Below are 26,586 nucleotides of genomic sequence, written 5' to 3'. Positions count from 1 at the left end.
ACACCATATCACTTTTTGTCCCGAGGTTTAAGGTAGCCATGTTACAATTTCAATCTCTCCCGAGATGAAGGTAGCCATGTTACAATTTCAATCTCTCCCGAGGTGAAGGTAGCCATGTTACAACCTCAATCTGTCCGAGGTGAAGGTAGCCATGTTACAACCTCAATCTGTCCGAGGTGAAGGTAGTTACTGAAGTTGTAACATGGCTACCTTTACCAAGGGTCAGAAGGAAGTTGTAAGTGGACATAGTAAGTTCATTAAAAACGAAATGAGTCGATTGTGAATCCTAAAAATTATTAATAGTTAAAAGTTTCACTGATTTAGCTGTTAATATGAAAATAGTTTATATCATAACGTGAAAGGATTTTTTCGCTAGTGTCTGATTGTCACTTTGGGATTGCTCGGCGGAAATTGAACTGGAGAATATAATTTGAGGTTTATATGCCCTTATGATCACTGATGAGATCTAGAAGAACGAAACAGCTGTATGGTGTAGTTTAATTCAATTTTTGTTCTACTCTATCTTATTATAAATTTGAACTAAACAGTGATATTCAATGGTTTAATGAATTATGTAATGACAATAGCCAGATTTACGGTTATACTGCACACGACTGCAGTGTTCTTAAGCTTGCTTTCACAACACTAATAGAGTGCCGTGCCCATGCTCCGGAGTATGGCAACGTCATAATAGATAGTGACTAATTGACGTGCCCTTGGTGAAGTGAAATTATCTATCTTATGTAATGATAAAAAAAAATTCTCTTCCTATTTTTTCTGTTCAATGTTCCTAATTATGACACTTACTTGTTTACGGTTGCTTTTGAAAATGTAAGAAATGAAAGCACTTTCTACACCAGTCAAGTACAAAATAAAAAACAATGATTTTTTGTGCATTTAGGGAGCGCATCAGTATCTAATTTTAAGATAGTCAAACATTTTGTATAAAAAAAACAGCTGCTGCCAAGTAATCAACGGAATTGCTTTTTTAATCTAATGTATATTGACATTTCAGTGAACACATCGTTAATACTACAAGAAAATAATGATTTCTTCGTCTAGATAAACAGTATTAGAAAAACATGTCATTATGGAGAGGAAAATATTTTACTTTGGAATTGTTAAAAATGTTCGTTATTTATGATTGCATCACAGAAAAGAGTTGATTTCAATTTAAAAGGGTCCGACATTCTTTGATAGTGAGACGCCTCCGGCCTCCTCAGGTGACAATTAACTCAATTTCTTTGCTATCATTTAACATAACGTGTTCCAACGAATCCAGTAAAATGCCAGAAGAAGATAGAATTCTATGCATCAATGGGATACGGGTAATGTCTCCCAGGAAAAAAACCCAGCGTCGTTAGTAATGTTAGTGAATCCCTTGTCATCAATCTACACCAGTGACAAGCAGAGCGTCTCCTCTCTGTAACATCACAGACACGGTGATCACGTATCCTCTCTGTAACATCACAGGCACGTCGATCGCGTATCCTCTCTGTAACATCACATACACGGTAATCCCGTGTCCTCTCTGTAACATCACAGATACGGTAATCACGTGTCCTCTCTGTAACATCACAGGCACGTCGATCGCGTGTCCTCTCTGTAACATCACAGGCACGGTGATGGCGTGTCCTCTCTGTAACATCACAGACACGGTGATCACTATGGAAGCGTATTCCGGCCACGTTGTGTTTTATTTTAACTCGAAATTTCGAGATAGTAACTCGAATTATCGAGTTAGTAATCCGAAATTTTGATTGCAACACAGTAAAGAGTTACGGGTTAATAGCTTAAAATTTCGGATTTCTAATTCGAAATTTCGAGTTGCTTTCTCGAAATTTCGAGATGAAATAAAACACAGTGTATAGGGAGGGATTCCTTACAATAAAGACAAACTTAACCTCGTGTGAGACCGTGTATAGAGAGGGATTCCTTACAATAAAGACAAACTTAACCTCATGTGAGACAGTGTATAGCGAGGCATTCCTTACAATATAGACAAACTTAACCTCATGTGAGACGGTATATAGAGAGGGATTCCTTACAATAAAGACAAACTTAACCTCATGTGAGACGGTATATAGAGAGGGATTCCTTACAATAAAGACAAACTTCACCTCGTGTGAGACAGTGTATAGAGAGGGATTCCTTACAATAAAGACAAACTTCACCTCGTGTGAGACAGTGTATAGAGAGGGATTCCTTACAATAAAGACAAACTTAACCTCGTGTGAGACTGTGTATAGCGAGGCATTCCTTACAATAAAGACAAACTTAACCTCGTGTGAGACAGTGTATAGCGAGGGATTCCTTACAATATAGACAAACTTAACCTCGTGTGAGACAGTGTATAGAGAGGGATTCCTTACAATAAAGACAAACTTAACCTCGTGTGAGACAGTGTATAGAGAGGGATTCCTTACAATATAGACAAACTTAACCTCGTGTGAGACAGTGTATAGAGAGGGATTCCTTACAATATAGACAAACTTAACCTCGTGTGAGACAGTGTATAGCGAGGGATTCCTTACAATAAAGACAAACTTACCTCATGTGAGACAGTGTATAGCGAGGCATTCCTTACAATAAAGACAAACTTAACCTCGTGTGAGACTGTGTATAGCGAGGCATTCCTTACAATATAGACAAACTTAACCTCATGTGAGACGGTATATAGAGAGGGATTCCTTACAATAAAGACAAACTTCACCTCGTGTGAGACAGTGTATAGAGAGGGATTCCTTACAATAAAGACAAACTTAACCTCGTGTGAGACAGTGTATAGGGAGGGATTCCTTACAATATAGACAAACTTAACCTCATGTGAGACTGTGTATAGCGAGGGATTCCTTACAATAAAGACAAACTTAACCTCATGTGAGACGGTATATAGAGAGGGATTCCTTACAATAAAGACAAACTTCACCTCGTGTGAGACAGTGTATAGAGAGGGATTCCTTACAATAAAGACAAACTTAACCTCGTGTGAGACAGTGTATAGAGAGGGATTCCTTACAATAAAGACAAACTTAACCTCGTGTGAGACTGTGTATAGCGAGGCATTCCTTACAATAAAGACAAACTTAACCTCGTGTGAGACAGTGTATAGCGAGGGATTCCTTACAATATAGACAAACTTAACCTTGTGTGAGACAGTGTATTTAAGCATCATGAGAGACGAAATACCAGGAGTATTAACGAACAATGAAATATTTAAGCATAAGGTAGAACAACGAAGCACTTGGAATCTCTAACGAAAACGGAACCATCAGGCGTTATAACAAACAGCGATTTTTTTTTGCCTGACATACAAATTGACATTTCTATTAACACAATGATGTTTTATACAATGGGATTTTACAAGGGAAATGAAAAGCTTTGATTTAAGATAAATCTAACATTATGTGAGATGATATATCATCCTGTCAGCAAAGAATGGGTAGTAAAACTTCAATGTTGTCTTTCGAGCTTCACAAATTGACAACTAAAACATCAAACTAACATGAGATCAACCTAAATATTTCAACAGCTGAAGGTCTTGTATCAGATGTAGAGTCTACTTATACAACAAGCTTGCTATTGGTTATTGTAGAAATTAATAAGACGTGATAGTTTATTTCTTAAATACGGTATATCAATAGTTTATCATAACTTATCCATCAATATCATCCAATTTTATATAATTAAGTGTATACCTCTCTATTGTAAAAACAAAATACACACAAATGGACCATGTGTCACTACTAAACGCGGGACAGACACGTGCGTTACATCAGCTATAACGATGTAGTGACGTATCGTCATATGTCACTACTAAACGCGGGACTGACACGTGCGTTACATCAACTATAACGATGTAGTGACGTATCGTCATTTGTCACTACTAAACGCGGGGCTGACACGTGCGTTACATCAGCTATAACGATGAAGTGACGTATCGTCATTTGTCACTACTAAACGCGGGACTGACACGTGCGTTACATCAGCTATAACGATGTAGTAACGTATCGTCATTTGTCACTACTAAACGCGGGACTGACACGTGCGTTACATCAGCTATAACGATGTAGTGACGTATCGTCATTTGTCACTACTAAACGCGAGGTTGGCACGTTTGTTGTATCAGCTATAACGATGTAGTGACGTATCGTTATTTGTCACTACTAAACACGGGACTAACGCGTTTGTTGTATCAACTATAACGATGTAGTGACGTATCGTCATGTGTCACTACTAAACACGGGGCTGATACGTGCGTTACATCAGCTATAACGATGTAGTGACGTATCGTCATTTGTCACTACTAAACGCGAGGTTGGCACGTTTGTTTTATCAGCTATAACGATGTAGTGACGTATCGTCATTTGTCACTACTAAACGCGAGGTTGGCACGTTTGTTTTATCAGCTATAACGATGTAGTGACGTATCGTTATTTGCCACTACTAAACGCGGGTCTGACACGTTTGTTGTATTAGCTATAACGATGTAGTGACGTATCGTCATTTGAATGTTATCTTGCAATTACATAAAAGAAAAAAATATCATATCTAATCATTTCTGTACATCTTTTTAAAAACGATTGATTTAGTTGTTCAAGATTCATTAAATTTTTGATAAAATGGGAGTAGATCTGAGTCATTTACAGCCTGAGCGACAAATATGTTTGGCAGATAATTATGCCTCTCTCACATCAACTATTCCAATTTCCTTCTTCTCTAAAATCAATAATTATCCGATCACACAATTTCCAATGCACATATATTCCTCCAAGATTTTCAATCTTCTGAATGTATCAAATTTATAATGTGGTATTTACGGCGTTATAAATGACAGAGCTTTTCAGGAAAACATACGGCACTTTAGCGTGTAGTATTGTAGGGTTTTGTTACATAATGTTTATAGAGCGATTAGGAATAGATAACTGGAATTGAATTTCTGTAGTTAAAGTAACCATGTCACTGGATACTTAAAGTACCGTATATCTGGTGTGGATCAGCGCTCTAGAAGTATAAATGAAATTATCTCCCTTTATCCAATTGAGTTATTTAGGATGTAGAATACTAAATAGAAATAAAGGATTTTCCCATAAATCACATTGGTGTGATGAACAACTCTACGTTCATATTACATAATTATAAGATCAGATAGGGTCTCTGGAGACCGACCCACAGGACCGCTAGAGTGTCTGTGTTTGGTATCACTGGCCGAGGGGAAATGGCTGTACGAGTAATGTACTACAGTGTTTTGTTTCATGTAAATTAAGTTACAAGCAGGGACATATTGCCTTTAGTGTTCGTCACACAAATACTCTTTCACAGCTGTTATGTGTCCTATAAACATCTCGTTTCCACGAATCGTATATGTAGAGCAAAGCTCTTGGTTATAATGTGACTTTAATGATAATTTTACCAAAGCAAGAAAAAAGAAATTTAAAACACGAAAACATATATGGTTCAATGGCCCTCAATTGATACAAATGCGTTTAAGGCTGTTTCCGTGGTTTTTCCATATTGATTTCTCTTTTACTACTAGAAACATGTATTTCCGGATATCCACTTCTACAAAAAACACGTACATCTTATGATAGACATCCACCTCTACAGAAACACGTACATCTTATGATAGACATCCACCTCTACAGAAACACGTACATCTTATGATAGACATCCACCTCTACAGAAACACGTACATCTTATGATAGACACCCACATCTACAGAAACACGTACATCTTATGATAGACACACACCTCTACAGAAACACGTACATCTTATGATAGACACACACCTCTACAGAAACACGTACATCTTATGATAGACACCCACCTCTACAGAAACACGTACATCTTATGATAGACACCACCTCTACAGAAACACGTACATCTTATGATAGACATCCACCTCTACAAAAAACACGTACATCTTATGATAGACATCCTCCTCTACAAAAAACACGTACATCTTATGATAGACATCCACCTCTACAGAAACACGTACATCTTATGATAGACTTTCACTGTAACAAAAATACGTAAAATGTATTAATGACATTTTAATGATGACTGAGAACTAATTATTTTAGTGGATAATGTGTTTTTTGAGATCCACCTCTACAGAAACACATTCTTATCATAGACATCCAGATATAATGTCTACAGAAACACGTATTGGTTCCAATATTTATGGTGTGAGGTTTTACACGTACATCTTATGATAGACATCCACATCTACAGAAACACGTACATCTTATGATAGAAACGGAATGGTTGGAATTCAACGGGGTGCGCGAGTTATAAACGTTCGAAATAACGAATTTCGACTGATTAAGAAAATGCCGAAGGAAGATGTCACACGTCGCTAGCCCACCGGATCCATTTAGAGAGTATCTTGTAATAAAGAGAGGGGAATCTCACCAGAAAGATTGACATAAAATGATGTTCACATAGGCGTCAGGGCAACAAATCTCACCATGTTTTCTTCATTTAAAAGACAGTCGTTCAGTATTTTGTGATTAAATTGTCCAAAATATGGCGCTTTTTAGTTAAAATCGTTGTCCCGTTTATAATTGGTAGACTTTAACAGTAAAACCGATCACAGGAGCTTTGGATCTTGTTAGGAATGAATTTAAAATCTTAATCCCGTATCTCATTGTAATGTTATCTGAGACTGGAAATGAAAATAACATTGATCTCATTTAAGTCATATTGGCCCCACAAGCATGTTACACTGCCCTCACACGTTAAAATATGATTTTGTTTAAATTGTAAAAAAATCGATCGATGAAACAGGTACAGAATGGCAGCTCTGTTGGGATATGTATGACTGTAAGGCTTACAGATTTTAGCGGACCGCCTCTCAGCGACCAGTCATCCTCGTGGAACAAGTGAACCGTCAAACTTCGGTTAATGAACAGTGGTGGAAGCTGTCAGCATCACTGACTGTTACTGGAGAACTGTTTAAGTGAGGATGGTGTTCGGATGGCATTGTGAACGGTTCTCCTGTTCCAGGGGAATTGTCGTTCTTTTGTTTATGCTTATGCACGGAGTATCCAAGGCAACAAGGTATGTCAATTTTACTTTGTGAAAACGTACAGTATATAGCTTGGTCACTGACCAACACGGGCACGAATAGTCTGTTTCAAGTCATTACATGTTAATATCATTTTAATTCAGTGAACATTTCGAAATGATATTTTTTTTTTAATTGCAAACAAAAATCAAGGAATGATTTTTACAACTCTCAGTCTTCATGAAAGTATAACAATATCGTGTTTGTGGAAATATTCCATGAATCGCGATAGTAATTAAGTGAATCGTACATTGTTTTAATCCCATGAATTTTGATCAGAATTATATCTGATATTCTACCATGTTTTACTTATACTATGCACATTTTCTGATGTTTTACATGGGAGTGATGTCGAAAAAAGACATTTTTTTTCGCGCGAAAGTATCCGAGATATTGGCATTGTCATAGCAACCGTCCTGAAAACAACAGCAAAGAAATGGCTCGATTGACATTTAATTTGGTTTCTATCAGAAATAAAATCAAATTTGTTTTGAGTTTCTAATATAGCGTTTGAAGAAAAGGGAAAGTTTTCTAAAGATTTGACGGCGAAGAATGCAGTAAAGTCTTCGAAGTAACAACCCGGTCGTAGCGTAACTATTTCAGTGAAGGGTGTCATTTTGCCATCAGTTCACCGAACTTTGAAAATTAAAACCGTTGAAAACAAAATAAGTTGAAGACGATTCGATTATCTAGTTCGATACGAGTGTTTATCGGTTACAGCAGCAGACGCGTTAATGTGCTGTCAAACCTGGCTATAGCGATCAACCAGGACACTAATAGAATATGGTCGCTATAGACAGAGGGTCGGTACAAACATGTTTGGTCTGGTCGTCATCTGATTCATTGATATTTAAAACCCGGTTTGCCTTTTGAGAACGTGACATTATTTGGACTGACCAATATTTTCAACATCATCCAACATTTCCATATTCGTCAAATAAACAAGTATCTTAAACAATGACGAGATAATGTTTTGTAATTCAGTTGAAACTTTTTTTCGTGAGTTTCTTGGTGGGAACTATAAACTCTCCGTGTTAGAAATGATCATGTTTTTCAAAACGTCCAGTACGGCATCCGGTAAAAGGTTATTTGTATTTCTTACAACCATGCACAACGTGTCCTGCTACAGAAAATAAAAAAGAGAACAGAGAGAGAAACAGAAAACAAATTGATAATTTATTCCTGAAACGCGTGGTCTTCTCCATGCAGTGTGTGATATTCGCTATTTTCACCTTAAGTTACACGGCGCATATTAAACACGCGAATTTTGATAATCAAACAAAATGTTTTCAGTTCCTGACTGTAAGTGATGAAAATAAATGACTAAAATAAGATGACCCGATAAACTTTAATTTTTTTTTTTAATTCACTATATTGTTTTTATTTTACCGTTGCAGAGAAGAATTTATTCAAGCACTTCTTATCGACTACGACAGTAGAATACAACCAAATTTTGAAAATGGTGAGTATAGTCCTTGAATAAAATTTATACAAACCTTTTTGGTACACAACGGATGCATGTTCCTTTGTTAAAATGTTTTCACAAAAATGCTTGCTTATAATTAAGAAGCAGACAGACAGAACACATAGACAGAGATACTGAGAGATGAAGACCTTAACCTTCAGAGAAAAGAAATTCAGTGTTGAGAGCTGGTGGTTATATGTACTTTACTAAATGCTACATGAACAGTACAGGAAATTTTTCAACCTTGACTGTGCATTCAATCTTGTGTGGAGAAAGGAATTTCTAAATCCCGGGAGACTTTTTATTGTTAAAAATCATTTTTGAGACAAACGTGCCGTTTGACATTTACTTGTGTAAAACAGAATAATTCCATATTCTATTGCTGATTCAAAACATTCCCTTTATTTTATCTTTTGTGTTGTCTACACATGACCTTTATAAAAGTCTTGTTGCCCCAAGCCTCCTTGGTGTAACATTAGTGCGTGTCTCTAGCGATAATTCGTACTGAACATTTCTCAAAGGCACATCATTAGTGTGATTTCTGACCGAACATAATTTCGCGATAAATTTTCTGCCTATATCAAATAGTTCTTGATCTACAACCGCATGCGAGGAATCGACATGTCGACGGATTCTTTAAGTCGCATTAACAGGTTATCGAAATAACAAGGACTTACATGATATTGCGATTCCTGGAACACTTGCTTGTTCTGTGAAAATTAAGCCGTCATATGTACTTTTTCTGGCCACAGCTAAACACCATATCCCAAGCAAGGAATCCAGCCCTTACAACATTAATCTAACCAGAAGGTAAAGCATTTGTAAATGACGTCTTTCACTCCTCGACCGGTCACCCCCATTTCGAATCTACCTGATGGTATCCCTTTGAGAGTCGTGGAAAAATCGTGGGCTTAATACAAAATTCCAAGTCAAGTTTAAACTATCCCAGACAAGCTATTCATTACATCCGAGACAAAAATAAGAGACAAACACAGAATTAAACGAATTTCCTCCATAACAGACTTCTAGCAAGAGATTCACCTTGCCTCTACCAAATGCTATTTGAACCCTATGTCAGACAGTCTGTCTATCGCTGAGACCTTGAGACTTCTAGCAGTGTTATTTGCATCTTTACACTACAACTACAATGTAGCTTCTGTTTCGGAACATTTTCATCATCATGGTCATGTCGGTAGAGTAGAAGTTCTTATAACACAACCTGTAGAGGATTAAAGTGTGACGTTTCGATGACTACACGGACACTTTCATCTTATAACACAACCGGTAGAGGATTAAAGTGTGACGTTTCGATGACTACACTGTCACCTTCATCTTATAACACAACATGTAGAGGATTAAAGTGTGACGTTTCGATGACTACATGGTCACCTTCATCTTATAACACAACCCGTAGAAGATTAAAGTATGACGTTTCGATGACTACACGGTCACCTCTATCTTACTACACAACCAGTAAAAGATTAAAGTGTGACGTTTCGATGACTACATGGTTACCTTCATCTTATAACACAACCAGTAAAAGATTAAAGTGTGACGTTTCAATGACTACACAGTCACCTTCATCTTATAACACAACCAGTAAAAGATTAAAGTGTGACGTTTCGATGACTACACCGTCACCTTCATCTTACAACACAACCAGTAGAAGATTAAAGTGTGATGTTTCGATGATTACACGGTCACCTTCATGAAACAGATGACTATTGTGGAGTATAGTAGTACTGACGTACGTAGTGTACGGGATGGTGAGGAATCGGTTTATTTGTTCGGCTGTACCATAATCCTACCTGCATTAAGATAGAAAAAAATGTAGCGAGATTGCAAGGAATTGACTAACGTTTTCGGCTGTAATATAATCCATTGTTCACTAAGGTCGAAAATAGTGTGACGAGATGATAAAAAAATTGAAGACCAAAGAGTACACGAGATGGTAACAATGTACTTAAGTCAATTCGACCTCTGTTTAGCCCTAGAGGATGTATCGTAGGGCCAACCTTTCATTAAAAACATTCCAAAATATAGCTCCGCCATTCTCATATAAATCAGTGTGATATTTCATTATCTCGTTGTTTCACAGTGAAGAGCACACACTTTATATGCTGTTTCAGCTATTACTTAGAATAGGAATTGACGCGAGATGACTGACCCGAGAACCTAATTATACAGAACGGCCAAGTTTATCCCGTGATTTGTAGCCAGTACTGAGCAAGATGAAAGCACTAGCATATGTTTAAGCTACTATTCAATAAATCAAAATGATTTTTAGCTGAAAAGATTTGGCTTTGTCATTAGATAATATTAAGCGAAGCCATACAATTTAATACCCTGTGTCATTAGGTAATATCTAGTGAAGCGACCTTACAATGCTTATCCGACAAAATTCCTTATTTCATCACTCACTATCAACTTATAACTACCGCCTAAGTTGTGACCGAAAAATCCTTTCCACTCAGGAAGATTCCTCGTCATTAACTGTTTTATTCCATTGACAGTTTCAAAGACATCAGTTTGAATTTTTTGCCAAAATGTCCACCCCAATTTAGTCGGAGTATGTGACAATCAAATAAACCACGTGAGTAATTCCCAGTCGTAATTTAGTCTAGCGTGTTCGCTGGTCATTATTTGTCTGTAGTCTTTATCCTAAGCGGGGTTGTCTGTCCTGTTATTCTCTTAACGATTTCAGAACGCAGACCTTGGAAGTGTAACTAGTCTATACATTTCACGAGCCTGGTGTTTGTGTTTCCCTCGATAGTGTTGTTGGTGTTCTATGAGTTGGACTGTCGATACTATCACCTCAAACTTCAAAAGCACTGGGTATTGTATGTAACGAGAAGAGACGATCATATGGTGCAAAATTACATTGGCTATAATTTTGTCTGTTAGATCCTAAATCATATCAAACATTGCTTCACAGAGTCAAATAAAAAATATATTGTATTTAATTCGTCTACACAAGATATACGCTTGGTCAGTCACATATCATCCTACATATTCATGTTATCAATGGGTTGTAACTTTAACAGCCTGTTCATGAATTCACTACTGTGGCCTTGTCACTTCATACATTTACAAGTGATACTTCAATCTGACGAACAGACAGATTTGGCCAAACATCCGTCTGACGAACAGACAGATTTTATCAAATATCCGTCTCATGGGTTTGGAACATTTTATCATTCGGTTGTTCAATGCGAATATTCTGTCAAATATTTATTGCCACAGATAATAACATTATTCATCCATGACAAAATTCACAGACCAGGAAAACCATGTATCCATGTTTTATACACAATATCATATAAAATATATATCAAATTCCCTGTTATAGTATATTTTTGTTAGACCAGAAATCATTATATTTACACTTACATTTACGCCGTTTCATAAAAAATATTTATTTCAATTTGAACCCGTTTAACATAGAGATATTAAATCAAAGTCTGCTTTATTACGGTAAGTAGCAATAATTACTATAAATACATCAACCATCAGTTAAAATTTCCGAAATCTCTTAAAAAGGTGACATCTATTTATTGATGTAAGTTATTCATAGGATTTTGTCAAGGTTGATAAAAACCCTTCAGATATTAAAAGTGGCAGTTTTCTCTTTTTCATAGACAAAAATATCCAGTTTTTTCCAAACTTCTTTCCTAATGAAAAAGAATGAAATAAATATGGTTGGATGTGGGGGTTTTTTTGGGAGGGGGGGGGGTTATTTTGTTTTTGTTTTTTGTTGTTGTTCTTTTTTATTGTTTTTGGTCTTATTTTACCTTATTAACCGTGAAATTGTATCATTGACCTATATTGCATGGCGGGTGTCGTTGAAAAACTAGAAGCAAAAATATGCTTGTCCATGAACATGTTTTTTTATCATCTTTTATTATATATATGTGTGTGTGGTTTTTTTTACTTTCTAAAGTGTCAAAGATTCTTTTTTAACAATTTTTACCATGCTTTAAACGATTCTAAGTGAGATTTACAATGTGGTAGAAAATTTTCCTCATCACATTTACACCGTTTCATAAAAAAATATATTAATTTCAATTTGAAACCGTTTAATATAGAGATATTAAATCAAAGTCTGCTTTATTTTTGAAACATAAAATGGCAGATGTCATAAAAATTATAGATATATAATTATTACTAGTCACCCTAAAGCTCAGATCAGACGGCTCCACACATCGATTTTCTAAAAGAGACCTTATTGTGTATCATATATTAGGTAAGGGGGGCGGGGTGAGGGTGTCCTATGTCAGTCTCCCCACTCCTCATTATATAGAGTAGTCTGTCATTGATCATCTTTAACATTACATAGCCACCAAGTCGGCTTTGTTTAACATTAGTGGAACTTGTCTGAGTTATCGTGGACAATCAATCTCAATACGTCTTAGTTGTCTTTTTTCAAGGTTTTTTGTCTCGATCCCCAATTTAAATCCTGCATGAAACACTTCCCCACTTCCTTTCAGCCGTGCTCTTATCTATTAGAGGGTCATTACCCTTGCTGTGATAACCAGTTCTTTTTCTAAATAAAATACAGAAGCACATCTCCGATTCCTCATAGAAGCCTGTTTTTGCTATGAGTCCGACATCAATTTTGTTATAACTGGTCTCTTCAGACTTCTTCAATGCATCTATTTTATTTTATCTTAACGATTCCATTTTTCAGGAAGACAAACGAGGTATAATTATTGCAGTGTGATATTCCGTTAGAGTCTATTATCTGGTTGTAGGGACCGTGGGTGTTAGAGTTAAACTGGTCGTAATCGTTACACCGAAGGACATTGAAGATTTCTGTAGCTTAAAGGCCGACATTACATGGAATTGATAACCTAATAGAAGGATAAATCCAATAGAATATCCGGAAAATAGCTTCCGAAAGGTCATTTTAGGCAGTTCCGAACGTATCTCTTCGGATATTGAAAGTGACATCCGCAGATTCGCGTGAACTACGATAAACGTGATGACAATCGTGCTACACACATTGTCTCTCTCTCTATATATATATGATCATCTAGGTCTTAACTATTTACTACAGCTGTACATACTAATGAGCCATTAAATAGCATTGATATGGAGGGGAAAGTTTTGTAGGTAGAGTTTTAATAAATGTTATATATTTACATTTTATCAAAAGAAAACAGACTCGGTTCAAAACTGGCAAAAAAGAGGAATTGAGCCTTTATTGTACATCCATTCTGGCTCGGTTTAAAACTTGTAAAAAAGAGGAATAGAGTCTTTATTGTACATCCATTTTGTTCAAATATGACATAATAGGAATGAGAAAAACAACAACGTTTCAATAAGATATAGCTGAAATGTGTATCTATTGATGAATACTGTAACGAACAGACACGTTATGAAGGGATAGACCTCTGCATTCTGGGTCTCCTGACAGTACGACGTGTTATGTACTGTGGTACATAAGCTTTCGGATGTATTTATCACAATATATAATGATAATGGTATGGGTAATTTAGTTAACTCGTCAGGTGTTATAGGATTGAAGTTTTCGGCTAGTCTTATCATTTTGATAATGATTAATTTCAGTCAGTCAATGGCTTTCAAAATTGCAAAATCTTAACTTCAAAGGGAAAATCGATATCAGGCAGAACATCCATATCCTATTATCACAAAAACATTTTGTGAGTTGTAAGTTTCGTCTCTAGTCTGATCGACTTTTTTTGACAAATGTTATTTTAATGGTTATAATTAAAAATATTACTTGTGATATCATTAAACGAATCAGCATGGCTGTTAATACGTAGGCGAGACAATTATCCCTATCAAGGCTTTATAGTCAACATTAATATTGTCATCGCCCGATTACTTTAACGTGTTATAAGTAAACACGTCAGCAAATATCACTGAATCAATGTAGGCGTTCCTAATAAGGCTGTAAATATGCACGTTAACAAATGTTGCTGGAATCAATTAAGGCGTTCCTAATAAGGCTGTAAACACGCTAGCAAATGTCACTGGAATCAAGGAAGGCGTCCCTAATAAGGCTTAAAACACGCTAGCATATATCACTTAATCAATATAGGCGTCCCTAGTAAGGTTGTAAACACGCTAGCATATATTACTGGAATAAATGTAGGCGTCCCTAATAAGGCTGTAAATATGCACGCTAGCAAATATCACAGATTCAATATAGGCGTCCCTGATAAGGCTGTAAACACGCTAGCAAATGTCACTGAATCAATGTAGGCGTCCCTAAAAAGGGTGTAAACACGCTAGCAAATATCATTGGAATCAATGTAGGCGTCTCTAGTAAGGCTGTAAACACGCTAGCAAATATCACTGAATCAATGTAGGCGTCCCAAATAAGGCTTTAAACATGCTAGCAAATATCACTGGAATCGATGTAGGCATCCCTAGTAAGGTTGTAAACACGCTAGCAAATATCACTGGATCAAGTAACAATACCTCTAGAATTACTTTAATGTCCCCTAACAGACCTGAAGATATGACTGTAGACTTACTAGCAAGTGTCTGTGGAATGTGTATTTAATTGAATCGTCCTATTCATGATAATGTAAGAAGGGAGTAAGTAACATTTTGCACGGCTACATTGATATGATAAGCCGTACTTACATCTATATGTGAACATCGTAGTTTGGCTGTTCTCACTAACCTGTAATACTTCCAATATCCAGTATAGAGTTGTCTCGTTTATCCATTGCATACCAGAGCATTATAAAGTATCTTAAAATGGCGATCACAAAATCTGTGTTTGGACCGACAGTGGCATGTCGACCAAACATTTAGGGTTGGACATAGCAACAGTTGACCAAATTTATAGCAAATGAGAATGCTAAAATTTGTATCTGGTCCATTTCAGTCATCAAGTATTGATTTCAATATCTTATTTAATTCTAGATTCCTATACCGATGTAAACGTCAGCCTCTTCATCAACAGTGTAGACTCCATCAGTGAGCAGACAATGGTAAGTATTAACGTCACTTCCGGTCTCATCCCTTTCATGGACCTAGTCTGGATAACATGTTTTGATACTACAGTGAAAGCGTATGTAGATGATAACACTAACCCAACTCAGATTTAAAATAATAAGGAAGGTGTTGAAATGTATTAAACGTCTTCATACAAGCAAATATTGAAATTCATGATATATAGATGTACGTTGGTGTTGATATTTGCACGAGAACTACAAGTTCCGTCAATATTTCTAGAGTTGTAATGTAAATCAGCTTAGCCAGATCCCTGGGGAGCGGCGTCATTGTCGTTCTCGGAGAGTAAAACGATATGAACTTCCCCTAACTGTTTGACTAAAAGGTTAATGGTAGCGACGTGATCATAAGTGTGGAAGAGTAAGGTCATTCCTTTAACTTATCGAACAGATAACAAGTCAGGACGAATCATGCTTCAAAGGCACAAGTCTCAAATTATAAAGACAACAGACACAGACAGGAAGCGCCGCCACTCATAAATAAAGTAACAGTATGTAGGCTTTTCATGGGTAGTTCTCTACGAATTTTTTCAACGCGCCGTGTAATATATGATACTTCAAATAAAACAAATGTGAATCTACATTAAAACCTCTCACACAATGATGCGCACCTGTGTACATATGAATGACGGGAGAGTATCATGAAACGATATTTTAGAGTGTAACTTACATCAACAGACAGAAAAGTATAATTTCTATTTACTTTTTAATTGTATAATTTACAGTTTGTAAAAACATTATTTTTTTAACAAACTATAGCGGAATGAGCAGGACAACGTCATCCCTGATGGCCGTCTGGTCATCATCTTTTACTAAATCTCCTCGGTTGCCACATTGTCATGTTGTGACCAATGGTTTCCGGAGTCCACTTGATTGTCGACATCCTCGCTATCATCACTTGTTTACGTGCATGCTGCCTCTGCTCATGCACTAGTTAGAACGATTACAAAACGGTTGTCCTCCCACACAACGCTGTCCTCACCCACAACACTGTCCTCCCTCTAAGCACTGTTATCGCCCCTCAATCCTGTCCTCACCCACAGAGCTGTCCTTCCCCACAACACTATCCTCACCCACAACGTTGTCCTCTCCTTAATGCCGTCATCGCCTTCAACGCTGTCATCCCCCTCAACGCTGTCCTCACCCACTACGTTGTCCTCCCCCTCAGCGCTGTCCTCAGTCACAATCCTGTCCTTGCCCTTAACGCTGTCCTCACCCACAACGCTGTCCTCGCTCTTAACGCTGTTGTCACCAACAACGCTGTCCTGCCCCTCAACACCGTCCTCGCCCTTATCGCTGTCCTCGCCTGTAACGCTGTCCTTCCCCACAACACTATCCTCACCCACAACGTTGTCCTCTCCTTTATGCCGTCATCGCCTTCAACGCTGTCATCCCCCTCAACGCTGTCCTCACCCACTACGTTGTCCTCCCCCTCAGCGCTGTCCTCAGTCACAATCCTGTCCTTGCCCTTAACGCTGTCCTCATCCACAACGCTGTCCTCGCTCTTAACGCTGTCTTCGCTATTAACGCTGTCCTCACCCTCAACGCTGTCCTCAGCCAAACCGTTGTCCAAAGCCACAACGCTGTCCTTGTTTTGTTTGTCCTTTCCTTGTTTTGCACATTATTCCCTACACGGGAGCAAACATAAGCAGTTCTAGCCTCCACAAACAATGCACAAGGCACGACATGCCGCCTTTCGTACGGACAAGTCTGCACAAACAATGAACAGGACACAACGCACCGCCTTTCATACGGACTAACGTACACAAACAATGAACAGGACAGGACACGCCGCCTTTCATATAGACTAGCCTACAAAAATAATAAACAGGACACGACGCGTCGCCTTTCATACGGACTAGCTTGCACAAACAATGAACAAGACACAACGCTGCCTTTCATACGGACTAACCTTCACGAACAATGAAGATGACACGACGCGTCGCCTTTCATACGGACTAGACTACACGAACAATGAACAGGACACGACGCGCCGCCTTTCATACGGACTAGCATACACGAACAATGAACAGGACACGACGCTCCGCTTTTTGTATAGAGTAGCCTACACAAACAATGAAGAGGACACGACACGCCGCCTTTCATACGGACTGGCCTGCGCAAACGAGGAATAAGATTTTAAAAATTTTATTCAACGAGAAAAGATAGGAAAGTGAGTAAAAGGGAAGAATAGGAAGCAATGGGAGGGAGTGGGATACAGAGATGAGGTAGAGCTACTTGACTATGCTACTTGACCTGTTCTAAAACTATAATCTAGAAGACAACCCCTCGGCCTAATTGTAGACCTAGCCTACTATTAAATTACTTTTATAAAATGTTCACTCACAACTAATTATAAAGTATCCTAACTAACGGGAGATGACACAAGTGGCAATGACGGGAAAAGTCAGGCAAGTCATAAAACCAATTCCATATAGAAATACTTTCGTATGTAATAAAAAACAAATAATTTTTTGTATGATTTATTTTCGAATATCGTAGGATCTTCAGCTGAACATGTTCATACAACAAGAATGGATAGACGCCCGTCTACAGTTTTACGAACTCATCGACTCGGCATATCTCGAACTCGACTCCAAATTGATTGATCTGATCTGGGTTCCTGACCTCTACGTTACCAACGAAAAGAAGGCGTCATTTCATGACGTGACAGTGCCCAACAAAATGCTCCACCTTTACGAGAACGGTCGGATCGTGTATCGATTACGGTAAAGTATATATGATTTCATACAGATTTCAACAAATTCAATTACTGTTAAATAATTCCTAAATACATTTCTTAGTCCCTCGCTGAATATCGTATATCTGTTTTACCTTTCTGTTGATCTCCTGGCAATCTTATTTTGTATTTTCTTTCTTGTCTATTTATTAATCATTTTATTTATCTATTAACCAATTTATTGAATATATTCATTCATTCATTTATTTTTTTATTGTTTTAATTCCTTTTTCTTTCTCTTTGGTGTGACTGATTGTTTTGTTATTTAAATAGTTCAAGATATTTTGTGTATGTTTGTGTACATAATTTGAAGCATGGATTTTAAATTGTATTTGATGAAGTTAAACTTTTTAAATACCCTAACTGTTCTGGTTTCAACTTAAACTCCTTTTGAATGGATGATTTATTTTTTTCATCAGACACTTTTATCATTATCATTTAATGGAGACTTGTATTGAATTATTTCATTAGATTTCATCCTTTTACAGTACACAGAGGCTATAAGGCTATAAGGGACAGAAAATAACACTTTCACTGACTTATAGACAGGTGAAGACAGAAAACAATGTGTTCATGTTACAATCGCTAGAAATAAGGCAATGTGTTAATTATTGTTACCCCTCTATGTTGTACTATCCTTATGTTATACAAAAGACCAGCAACAACCGTCCTCAAGTACAAATGTTGAGTATTAACACAAGTTACAACAATGATAACATGTATGGCCTGAGTATCGAGCTTAACAAGTTACTCCTTCCACGGCCACACCAGGACTGACTCTATTTGCTGTGATCTTACAGTTTATCCTAAAGTAATTATAATCTAATTCTGATAGGGAAAAGTGTCTTCTACTGATCTACAATTAAACCGTGACCAGTTAATGTCTCACTGGTGGAGAGCATGTCCAGCCAATGTTTCACGGCATGATTCTGACACTAAGGTGACCGCAATTAAATTATCTGTCTGATAAGCCAGCCGGTCACATTAAGATTTAACACAAATTATGTTCTACACTTGAGCGACAAATTTCACTATTAACAATTATGTTACTGTTTTTTAGAAGTTATACAATGTTTTAACAATGTAGCTATCGCTAGAAATTATACAATTACTGAATAATGTTACTATTTTTAGAAATTATAAAATGTTTTAATAATGTTACTCTCGCTAGAAATTATACAATGTGTTTATAACGTTACTATTTTTAGAAGATTTACTATGTGTTATTTATGTTACTATCGCTAGAAATTGTACAATGTTTGAAGTCTTTCATGTCACGTGCGTGTTTTTCGAACTACTCATGACAGGGTGTCCATTACCACCTCATGTCCGATGAAGCTCCACAAGTACCCACTAGACTCTCAAATTTGTGCGCTCTACATGCAAAGTTGTAAGTTGGCAATCATTAGTATGTATATAGAGCATAGGAAATGTGAAATTATCATTACATATCCTTATTGTTTTAATAGAAGAATAGTCTTACATTGATGTTCATAACAGGACATATTCATAAGCATATTCAAGAATCATATGGTTATCAATTAGTTTTTCAGGGTATTCCATATATCATACGTATTATTTCAGCACACAAAATAACACACATGCGATAATTATTTTTCTACAGATTTCACAGCACCTTACATCTATTTCACTAAGAACGTTACCAGTTTATTAATTTTAAATAACGACGTTATCTAACGGCCATTTCACAAAATAACGTTACATAAGTCATTCATTTTAAACTACGACGTTATCTAACAGCTATTTCACAAAACAACGTTACATAAGTCATTCATTTTAAATAACGACGTTATCTAACAGCCATTTTATAAAATAACGTTACATAAGTCATTCATTTTAAGCATTTTAAGTTAAGTATATATATTTAACCATAGATATCGTTAACTAATTTGTCAATAACTACTTTTAGAATAAGACATAATCTGCTTTAGAATGATAATTGCGTCACATATTTAAATTTTCAATACAGCATATATATGTCAGTATTGTATCATTGATAAACCTTCATCAAACCTTTCATGGCTCATTACAGTTGCCTTTACCAGAAACAATTTACGATTCCGTTGGCGTAAGGTTAATCCGATACAAACCAACGAAAATATGGAACTCCCGCAATTTGATCTCACTGAGCACCACGTTTCGGAATGTTTAAGCTTTGGAGGTGATACTGCAGGTTTGTAAAAATACTTTCTTGCATGTACATGTTTCGGTTTCATATCACCTATTATGTTTCGATGTGATATCAACTGTTTGTGTTTCGATGTGATATCAACTGTTTGTGTTTCGATGTGATATCAACTGTTTGTGTTTCGGTGGGATATCAACTGTTTGTGTTTCGGTGGGATATCAACTGTTTGTGTTTCGGTGTGATATCAACTGTTTGTGTTTCGGTGGGATATCAACTGTTTGTGTTTCGGTGTGATATCAACTGTTTGTGTTTCGATGTGATATCAACTGTTTGTGTTTCGGTGTGATATCAACTGTTTGTGTTTCGGTGGGATATCAACTGTTTGTGTTTCGGTGTGATATCAACTGTTTGTGTTTCGATGTGATATCAACTGTTTGTGTTTCGATGTGATATCAACTGTTTGTGTTTCGATGTGATATCAACTGTTTGTGTTTCGGTGTGATATCAACTGTTTGTGTTTCGATGTGATATCAACTGTTTGTGTTTCGATGTGATATCAACTGTTTGTGTTTCGATGTGATATCAACTGTTTGTGTTTCGGTGTGATATCAACTGTTTGTGTTTTGGTGTGATATAAACTGTTTGTGTTTCGATGTGATATCAACTGTTTGTGTTTCGATGTGATATCAACTGTTTGTGTTTCGATGTGATATCAACTGTTTGTGTTTCGATGTGATATCAACTGTTTGTGTTTCGGTGGGATATCAACTGTTTGTGTTTCGGATTGTGTTTCGGTGGGATATCAACTGTTTGTGTTTCGGTGGGATATCAACTGTTTATGTTTCGGTGTGATATCAACTGTTTGTGTTTCGATGTGATATCAACTGTTTGTGTTTCGATGTGATATCAACTGTTTGTGTTTCGATGTGATATCAACTGTTTGTGTTTCGATGTGATATCAACTGTTTGTGTTTCGATGTGATATCAACTGTTTGTGTTTCGATGTGATATCAACTGTTTGTGTTTCGATGTGATATCAACTGTTTGTGTTTCGATGTGATATCAACTGTTTGTGTTTCGATGTGATATCAACTGTTTGTGTTTCGTTGATATCAACTGTTTGTGTTTCGATGTGATATCAACTGTTTGTGTTTCGATGTGATATCAACTGTTTGTGTTTCGATGTGATATCAACTGTTTGTGTTTCGGTGGGATATCAACTGTTTGTGTTTCGATGTGATATCAACTGTTTGTGTTTCGATGTGATATCAACTGTTTGTGTTTCGGTGGGATATCAACTGTTTGTGTTTCGATGTGATATCAACTGTTTGTGTTTCGGTGGGATATCAACTGTTTGTGTTTCGATGTGATATCAACTGTTTGTGTTTCGATGTGATATCAACTGTTTGTGTTTCGATGTGATATCAACTGTTTGTGTTTCGGTGGGATATCAGCTGTTTGTGTTTCGATGTGATATCAACTGTTTGTGTTTCGATGTGATATCAACTGTTTGTGTTTCGGTGGGATATCAACTGTTTGTGTTTCGATGTGATATCAACTGTTTGTGTTTCGATGTGATATCAACTGTTTGTGTTTCGGTGGGATATCAACTGTTTGTGTTTCGGTGGGATATCAACTGTTTGTGTTTCGGTGTGATATCAACTGTTTGTGTTTCGATGTGATATCAACTGTTTGTGTTTCGGTGGGATATCAACTGTTTGTGTTTCGGTGGGATATCAACTGTTTGTGTTTCGGTGTGATATCAACTGTTTGTGTTTCGATGTGATATCAACTGTTTGTGTTTCGATGTGATATCAACTGTTTGTGTTTCGGTGTTTGATATCAACTGTTTGTGTTTCGATGTGATATCAACTGTTTGTGTTTCGATGTGATATCAACTGTTTGTGTTTCGATGTGATATCAACTGTTTGTGTTTCGATGTGATATCAACTGTTTGTGTTTCGATGTGATATCAACTGTTTGTGTTTCGATGTGATATCAACTGTTTGTGTTTCGATGTGATATCAACTGTTTGTGTTTCGATGTGATATCAACTGTTTGTGTTTCGATGTGATATCAACTGTTTGTGTTTCGGTGGGATATCAACTGTTTGTGTTTCGGTGTGATATCAACTGTTTGTGTTTCGGTGTGATATCAACTGTTTGTGTTTCGGTGGGATATCAACTGTTTGTGTTTCGATGTGGTATCAACTGTTTGTGTTTCGGTGTGATATCAACTGTTTGTGTTTCGATGTGATATCAACTGTTTGTGTTTCGGTGGGATATCAACTGTTTGTGTTTCGGTGTGATATCAACTGTTTGTGTTTCGGTGGGATATCAACTGTTTGTGTTTCGGTGGGATATCAACTGTTTGTGTTTCGGTGGGATATCAACTGTTTGTGTTTCGATGTGATATCAACTGTTTGTGTTTCGGTGTGATATCAACTGTTTGTGTTTCGATGTGATATCAACTGTTTGTGTTTCGGTGTGATATCAACTGTTTGTGTTTCGGTGGGATATCAACTGTTTATGTTTCGGTGTGATATCAACTGTTTGTGTTTCGATGTGATATCAACTGTTTGTGTTTCGGTGGGATATCAACTGTTTGTGTTTCGGTGGGATATCAACTGTTTGTGTTTCGGTGTGATATCAACTATTTGTGTTTCGGTGGGATATCAACTGTTTATGTTTCGGTGTGATATCAACTGTTTGTGTTTCGATGTGATATCAACTGTTTGTGTTTCGATGTGATATCAACTGTTTGTGTTTCGATGTGATATCTACTGTTTATGTTTCGTTTTATATCGACGTGCAACATTACCCGAGATATAATAACATTCCTATATTACAGGTAACTTTACGTGCATTCAGATGCAAATGCATTTCGACAGGAACATCGGCTATTTTGTCATACAAGTCTACATCCCCACCATACTTATAGTGCTTCTCTCCTGGGTATCCTTCTGGCTCAGTATTGACGCGGTCCCAGCTCGAATCTCACTTGGAATTCTCACAGTTCTTACACTTACCAACCAGAGGACAAACCTAGCGTCGTCCGTACCGCAGGTTTCATATATCAAGGCACTTGATGTGTGGATGGCTGTGTGCTTAGGATTCGTCTTTGCCGCCATGTTGGAATACGCCCTGGTCAATGTCATGGAGCGGAAGGACGTATGTATTGATGATAAAATTTTTACATCATATAAACAAAACATTTCTGTAAAACTAAAAAGATTTGTTTGATCCCATGTATCCATTTATTTTTCTGGAGACAAATTGTCATAAGCATGGATAAGTTTTCGTAATAAGTGACTCTGCAAAGTACCAATACTATACCCAAGGTACTGGTATTTCTAAATGTTAGATAATAGAAATCTTTAATCCTTCTTAAAGAGCGATGAATGCAATATATACCTTAAAACATCACTGTCTCTCATTGATTGGATTGGACTTTGGACGATTTGATTTTTTTCTCGTACCTGTAATCCAAATATGTTCTGCAATAAAACAAAATATGAAAACAACAAAAAATACCAATATGTGAACAAAATCATAACCAAAACTTAAATCAAACTAGGGCAAAATATAAACAAAAATATATATTCAGGTGTTCCGGAAGAGTAAGCGTCTTCTGCTTCATCGACGACACCTTCCATGTAAATCTTGGCCAAGTTAAATAAATATTGTCACGTTCTCAAATGTGAACAATATAAACAACAACGAAACCAACATGCAAACTCGATGGAGCGTAAATATGGAAACATTTTTTAAAAAACATATGTTAACAAAGGTTTATATAAAGAAGTATTTACACGATGACGCCATACGTTGCTTCCCTTTATCGGCCTGTATCTCTCGAAACACTTTGAGCAAATTCATTGTAAAGTAACGACATCAAACAACCTTTGATATTGGAAACATGCTCTTGACTGCAACGTGGTACTACAGTGGCACATTTTAAGTGGCATCATTAAAGTGTGAGAAAAAAAGGAATAAAAAGAATTTTACTTGCAATGATTTATCTCGCAGGTTGGAAACTTTCAAAATTTTTATCCCACTTTTTTTTTTAAATATCTTGTATTTTTCAAGAAAGGAAGAATATCTTCTGATTCTAAAATATGGGAAAAATGTATCAATAATTAACCAAATTTTTAATTCAAACCGAAAAAAGGATTCAACAAGGGCAATGATGAACAAGACAGAATCAGGTGGAGACCGTTCTCTGTTAAACCAGGACAATAATGAGCGATACAAATTTAAAATAGACACCGTTTCTCTTCGACGGAATTTCTCTTTCCTGCCTTACTTTATGTATAATCACGCATTCTTCATATATGGATGTTAAATCGTCATCACTGTGATCCCTTATTAAGGCAATGATGTTATGAAATGAAATTCAGACCAAATTCATTGTTCTTTCTATATATAACAATCACATGGAAACAACAATGCACTATGTCTTTACTTATTCTAAAATTTTTATACCAACTATAGTAATATTACTGACATCTCTAAATAGAATAATTAAACACAGATCGACAATCTCATATTTAAGTACAAGTGGAAAAAAAAAGAAACGCAAGTTCCGTTTTTGTAATATAGCTTTTAATATAGGCATTCACTATATGGTATGAATCAATCATGATTCTTTATTCTAAATACTTTTTTGTAGGTGAAGAAAAGTGACAGTTTTGATCCCGATTTATCCAAAGTGAAAGTTCGGAAACGAGGAGAGCGAATCGATCGGATTTCCAGGCTTGCCTTCCCGCTGGTTTTCATCATATTCTGTGCATTGTACTGGATAGTTTACACTGTCTAGTGGTCATACCTTACCTGTATTGTACTGGGTAGTTTACACTGTCTAGTGGTCATACCTTACCTGTATTGTAGTTTACACTGTCTAGTGGTCATACCTTACCTGTATTGTACTGGATAGTTTACACTGTCTAGTGGTCAGACCTTACCTGTATTGTAGTTTACACTGTCTAGTGGTCAGACCTTACCTGTATTGTACTGGATAGTTTACACTGTCTAGTGGTCATAACTTACCTGTATTGTACTGGATAGTTTACACTGTCTAGTGGTCAGACCTTACCTGTATTGTAGTTTACACTGTCTAGTGGTCAGACCTTACTTGTATTGTACTGGATAGTTTACACTGTCTAGTGGTCAGACCTTACCTGTATTGTACTGGATAGTTTACACTGTCTAGTGGTCAGACCTTACCTGTATTGTACTGAATAGTTGACACTGTCTAGTGGTCAGACCTTACCTGTATTGTACTGAATAGTTGACACTGTCTAGTGGTCAGACCTTACCTGTATTGTACTGGATAGTTTACACTGTCTAGTGGTCAGACTTTACCTGTATTGTAGTTTACAATGTCTGGTGGTCATAACTTACCTGTATTGTAGTTTACACTGTCTGGTGGTCATACCTTACCTGTATTGTAGTTTACAATGTCTGGTGGTCATACCTTACCTGTATTGTAGTTTACACTGTCTAGTGGTCAGACCTTACCTTATTGTACTGGATGGTTTACACTGTCTGGTGGTCAGACCTTACCTGTATTGTAGTTTACACTGTCTAGTGGTCATACCTTACCTGTATTGTACTGGATGGTTTACATTGTCTGGTGGTCAGACCTTACCTGTATTGTAGTTTACACTGTCTAGTGGTCATAACTTACCTGTATTGTACTGGATAGTTTACACTGTCTAGTGGTCAGACCTTACCTGTATTGCAGTTTACACTGTCTAGTGGTCATACCTTACCTGTATTGTACTGGATAGTTTACAATGTCTAGTGGTCATAACTTACCTGTATTGTACTGGATAGTTTACACTGTCTAGTGGTCATAACTTACCTGTATTGTACTGGATAGTTTACACTCTCTAGTGGTCAGACCTTACCTGTATTGTACTGGATAGTTTACACTGTCTAGTGGTCATACCTTACCTGTATTGTACTGGGTAGTTTACACTGTCTAGTGGTCATAACTTACCTGTATTGTACTGGATAGTTTACACTGTCTAGTGGTCAGACCTTACCTGTATTGTACTGGATAGTTTACACTGTCTAGTGGTCATAACTTACCTGTATTGTACTGGATAGTTTACACTGTCTAGTGGTCATACCTTACCTGTATTGTAGTTTACACTGTCTAGTGGTCATA

General features: G+C 36.8%; 1 protein-coding gene across 1 annotated transcript; it reads left to right on the top strand.

Annotated features, from left to right (window-relative positions):
* Window positions 1–8,446: 8,446 nt before the first annotated feature.
* LOC132546566 (glycine receptor subunit alpha-2-like) lies at window positions 8,447–25,230 on the top strand (the record flags this gene model as incomplete). The annotated part of the gene is made up of 7 exons (XM_060210284.1): window positions 8,447–8,531; window positions 15,435–15,502; window positions 18,026–18,252; window positions 19,571–19,653; window positions 20,317–20,457; window positions 23,263–23,582; window positions 25,084–25,230. Coding segments are annotated over 7 exons (1,071 nt in total), but the record flags the coding sequence as incomplete, so codon positions are not given.
* Between the last annotated feature and the right edge of the window lie 1,356 nt (window positions 25,231–26,586).

Source organism: Ylistrum balloti, unplaced genomic scaffold (assembly GCF_031769215.1).
Source record: "Ylistrum balloti isolate Yb309-2 unplaced genomic scaffold, AGI_CSIRO_Ybal_v1 Utg369896, whole genome shotgun sequence".
Classification (NCBI taxonomy): Eukaryota; Metazoa; Mollusca; class Bivalvia; order Pectinida; family Pectinidae; genus Ylistrum; species Ylistrum balloti.
The sequence above is the reverse complement of the archived record's forward strand: the minus strand, read 5'-3'. Positions and strand labels throughout refer to the sequence as shown.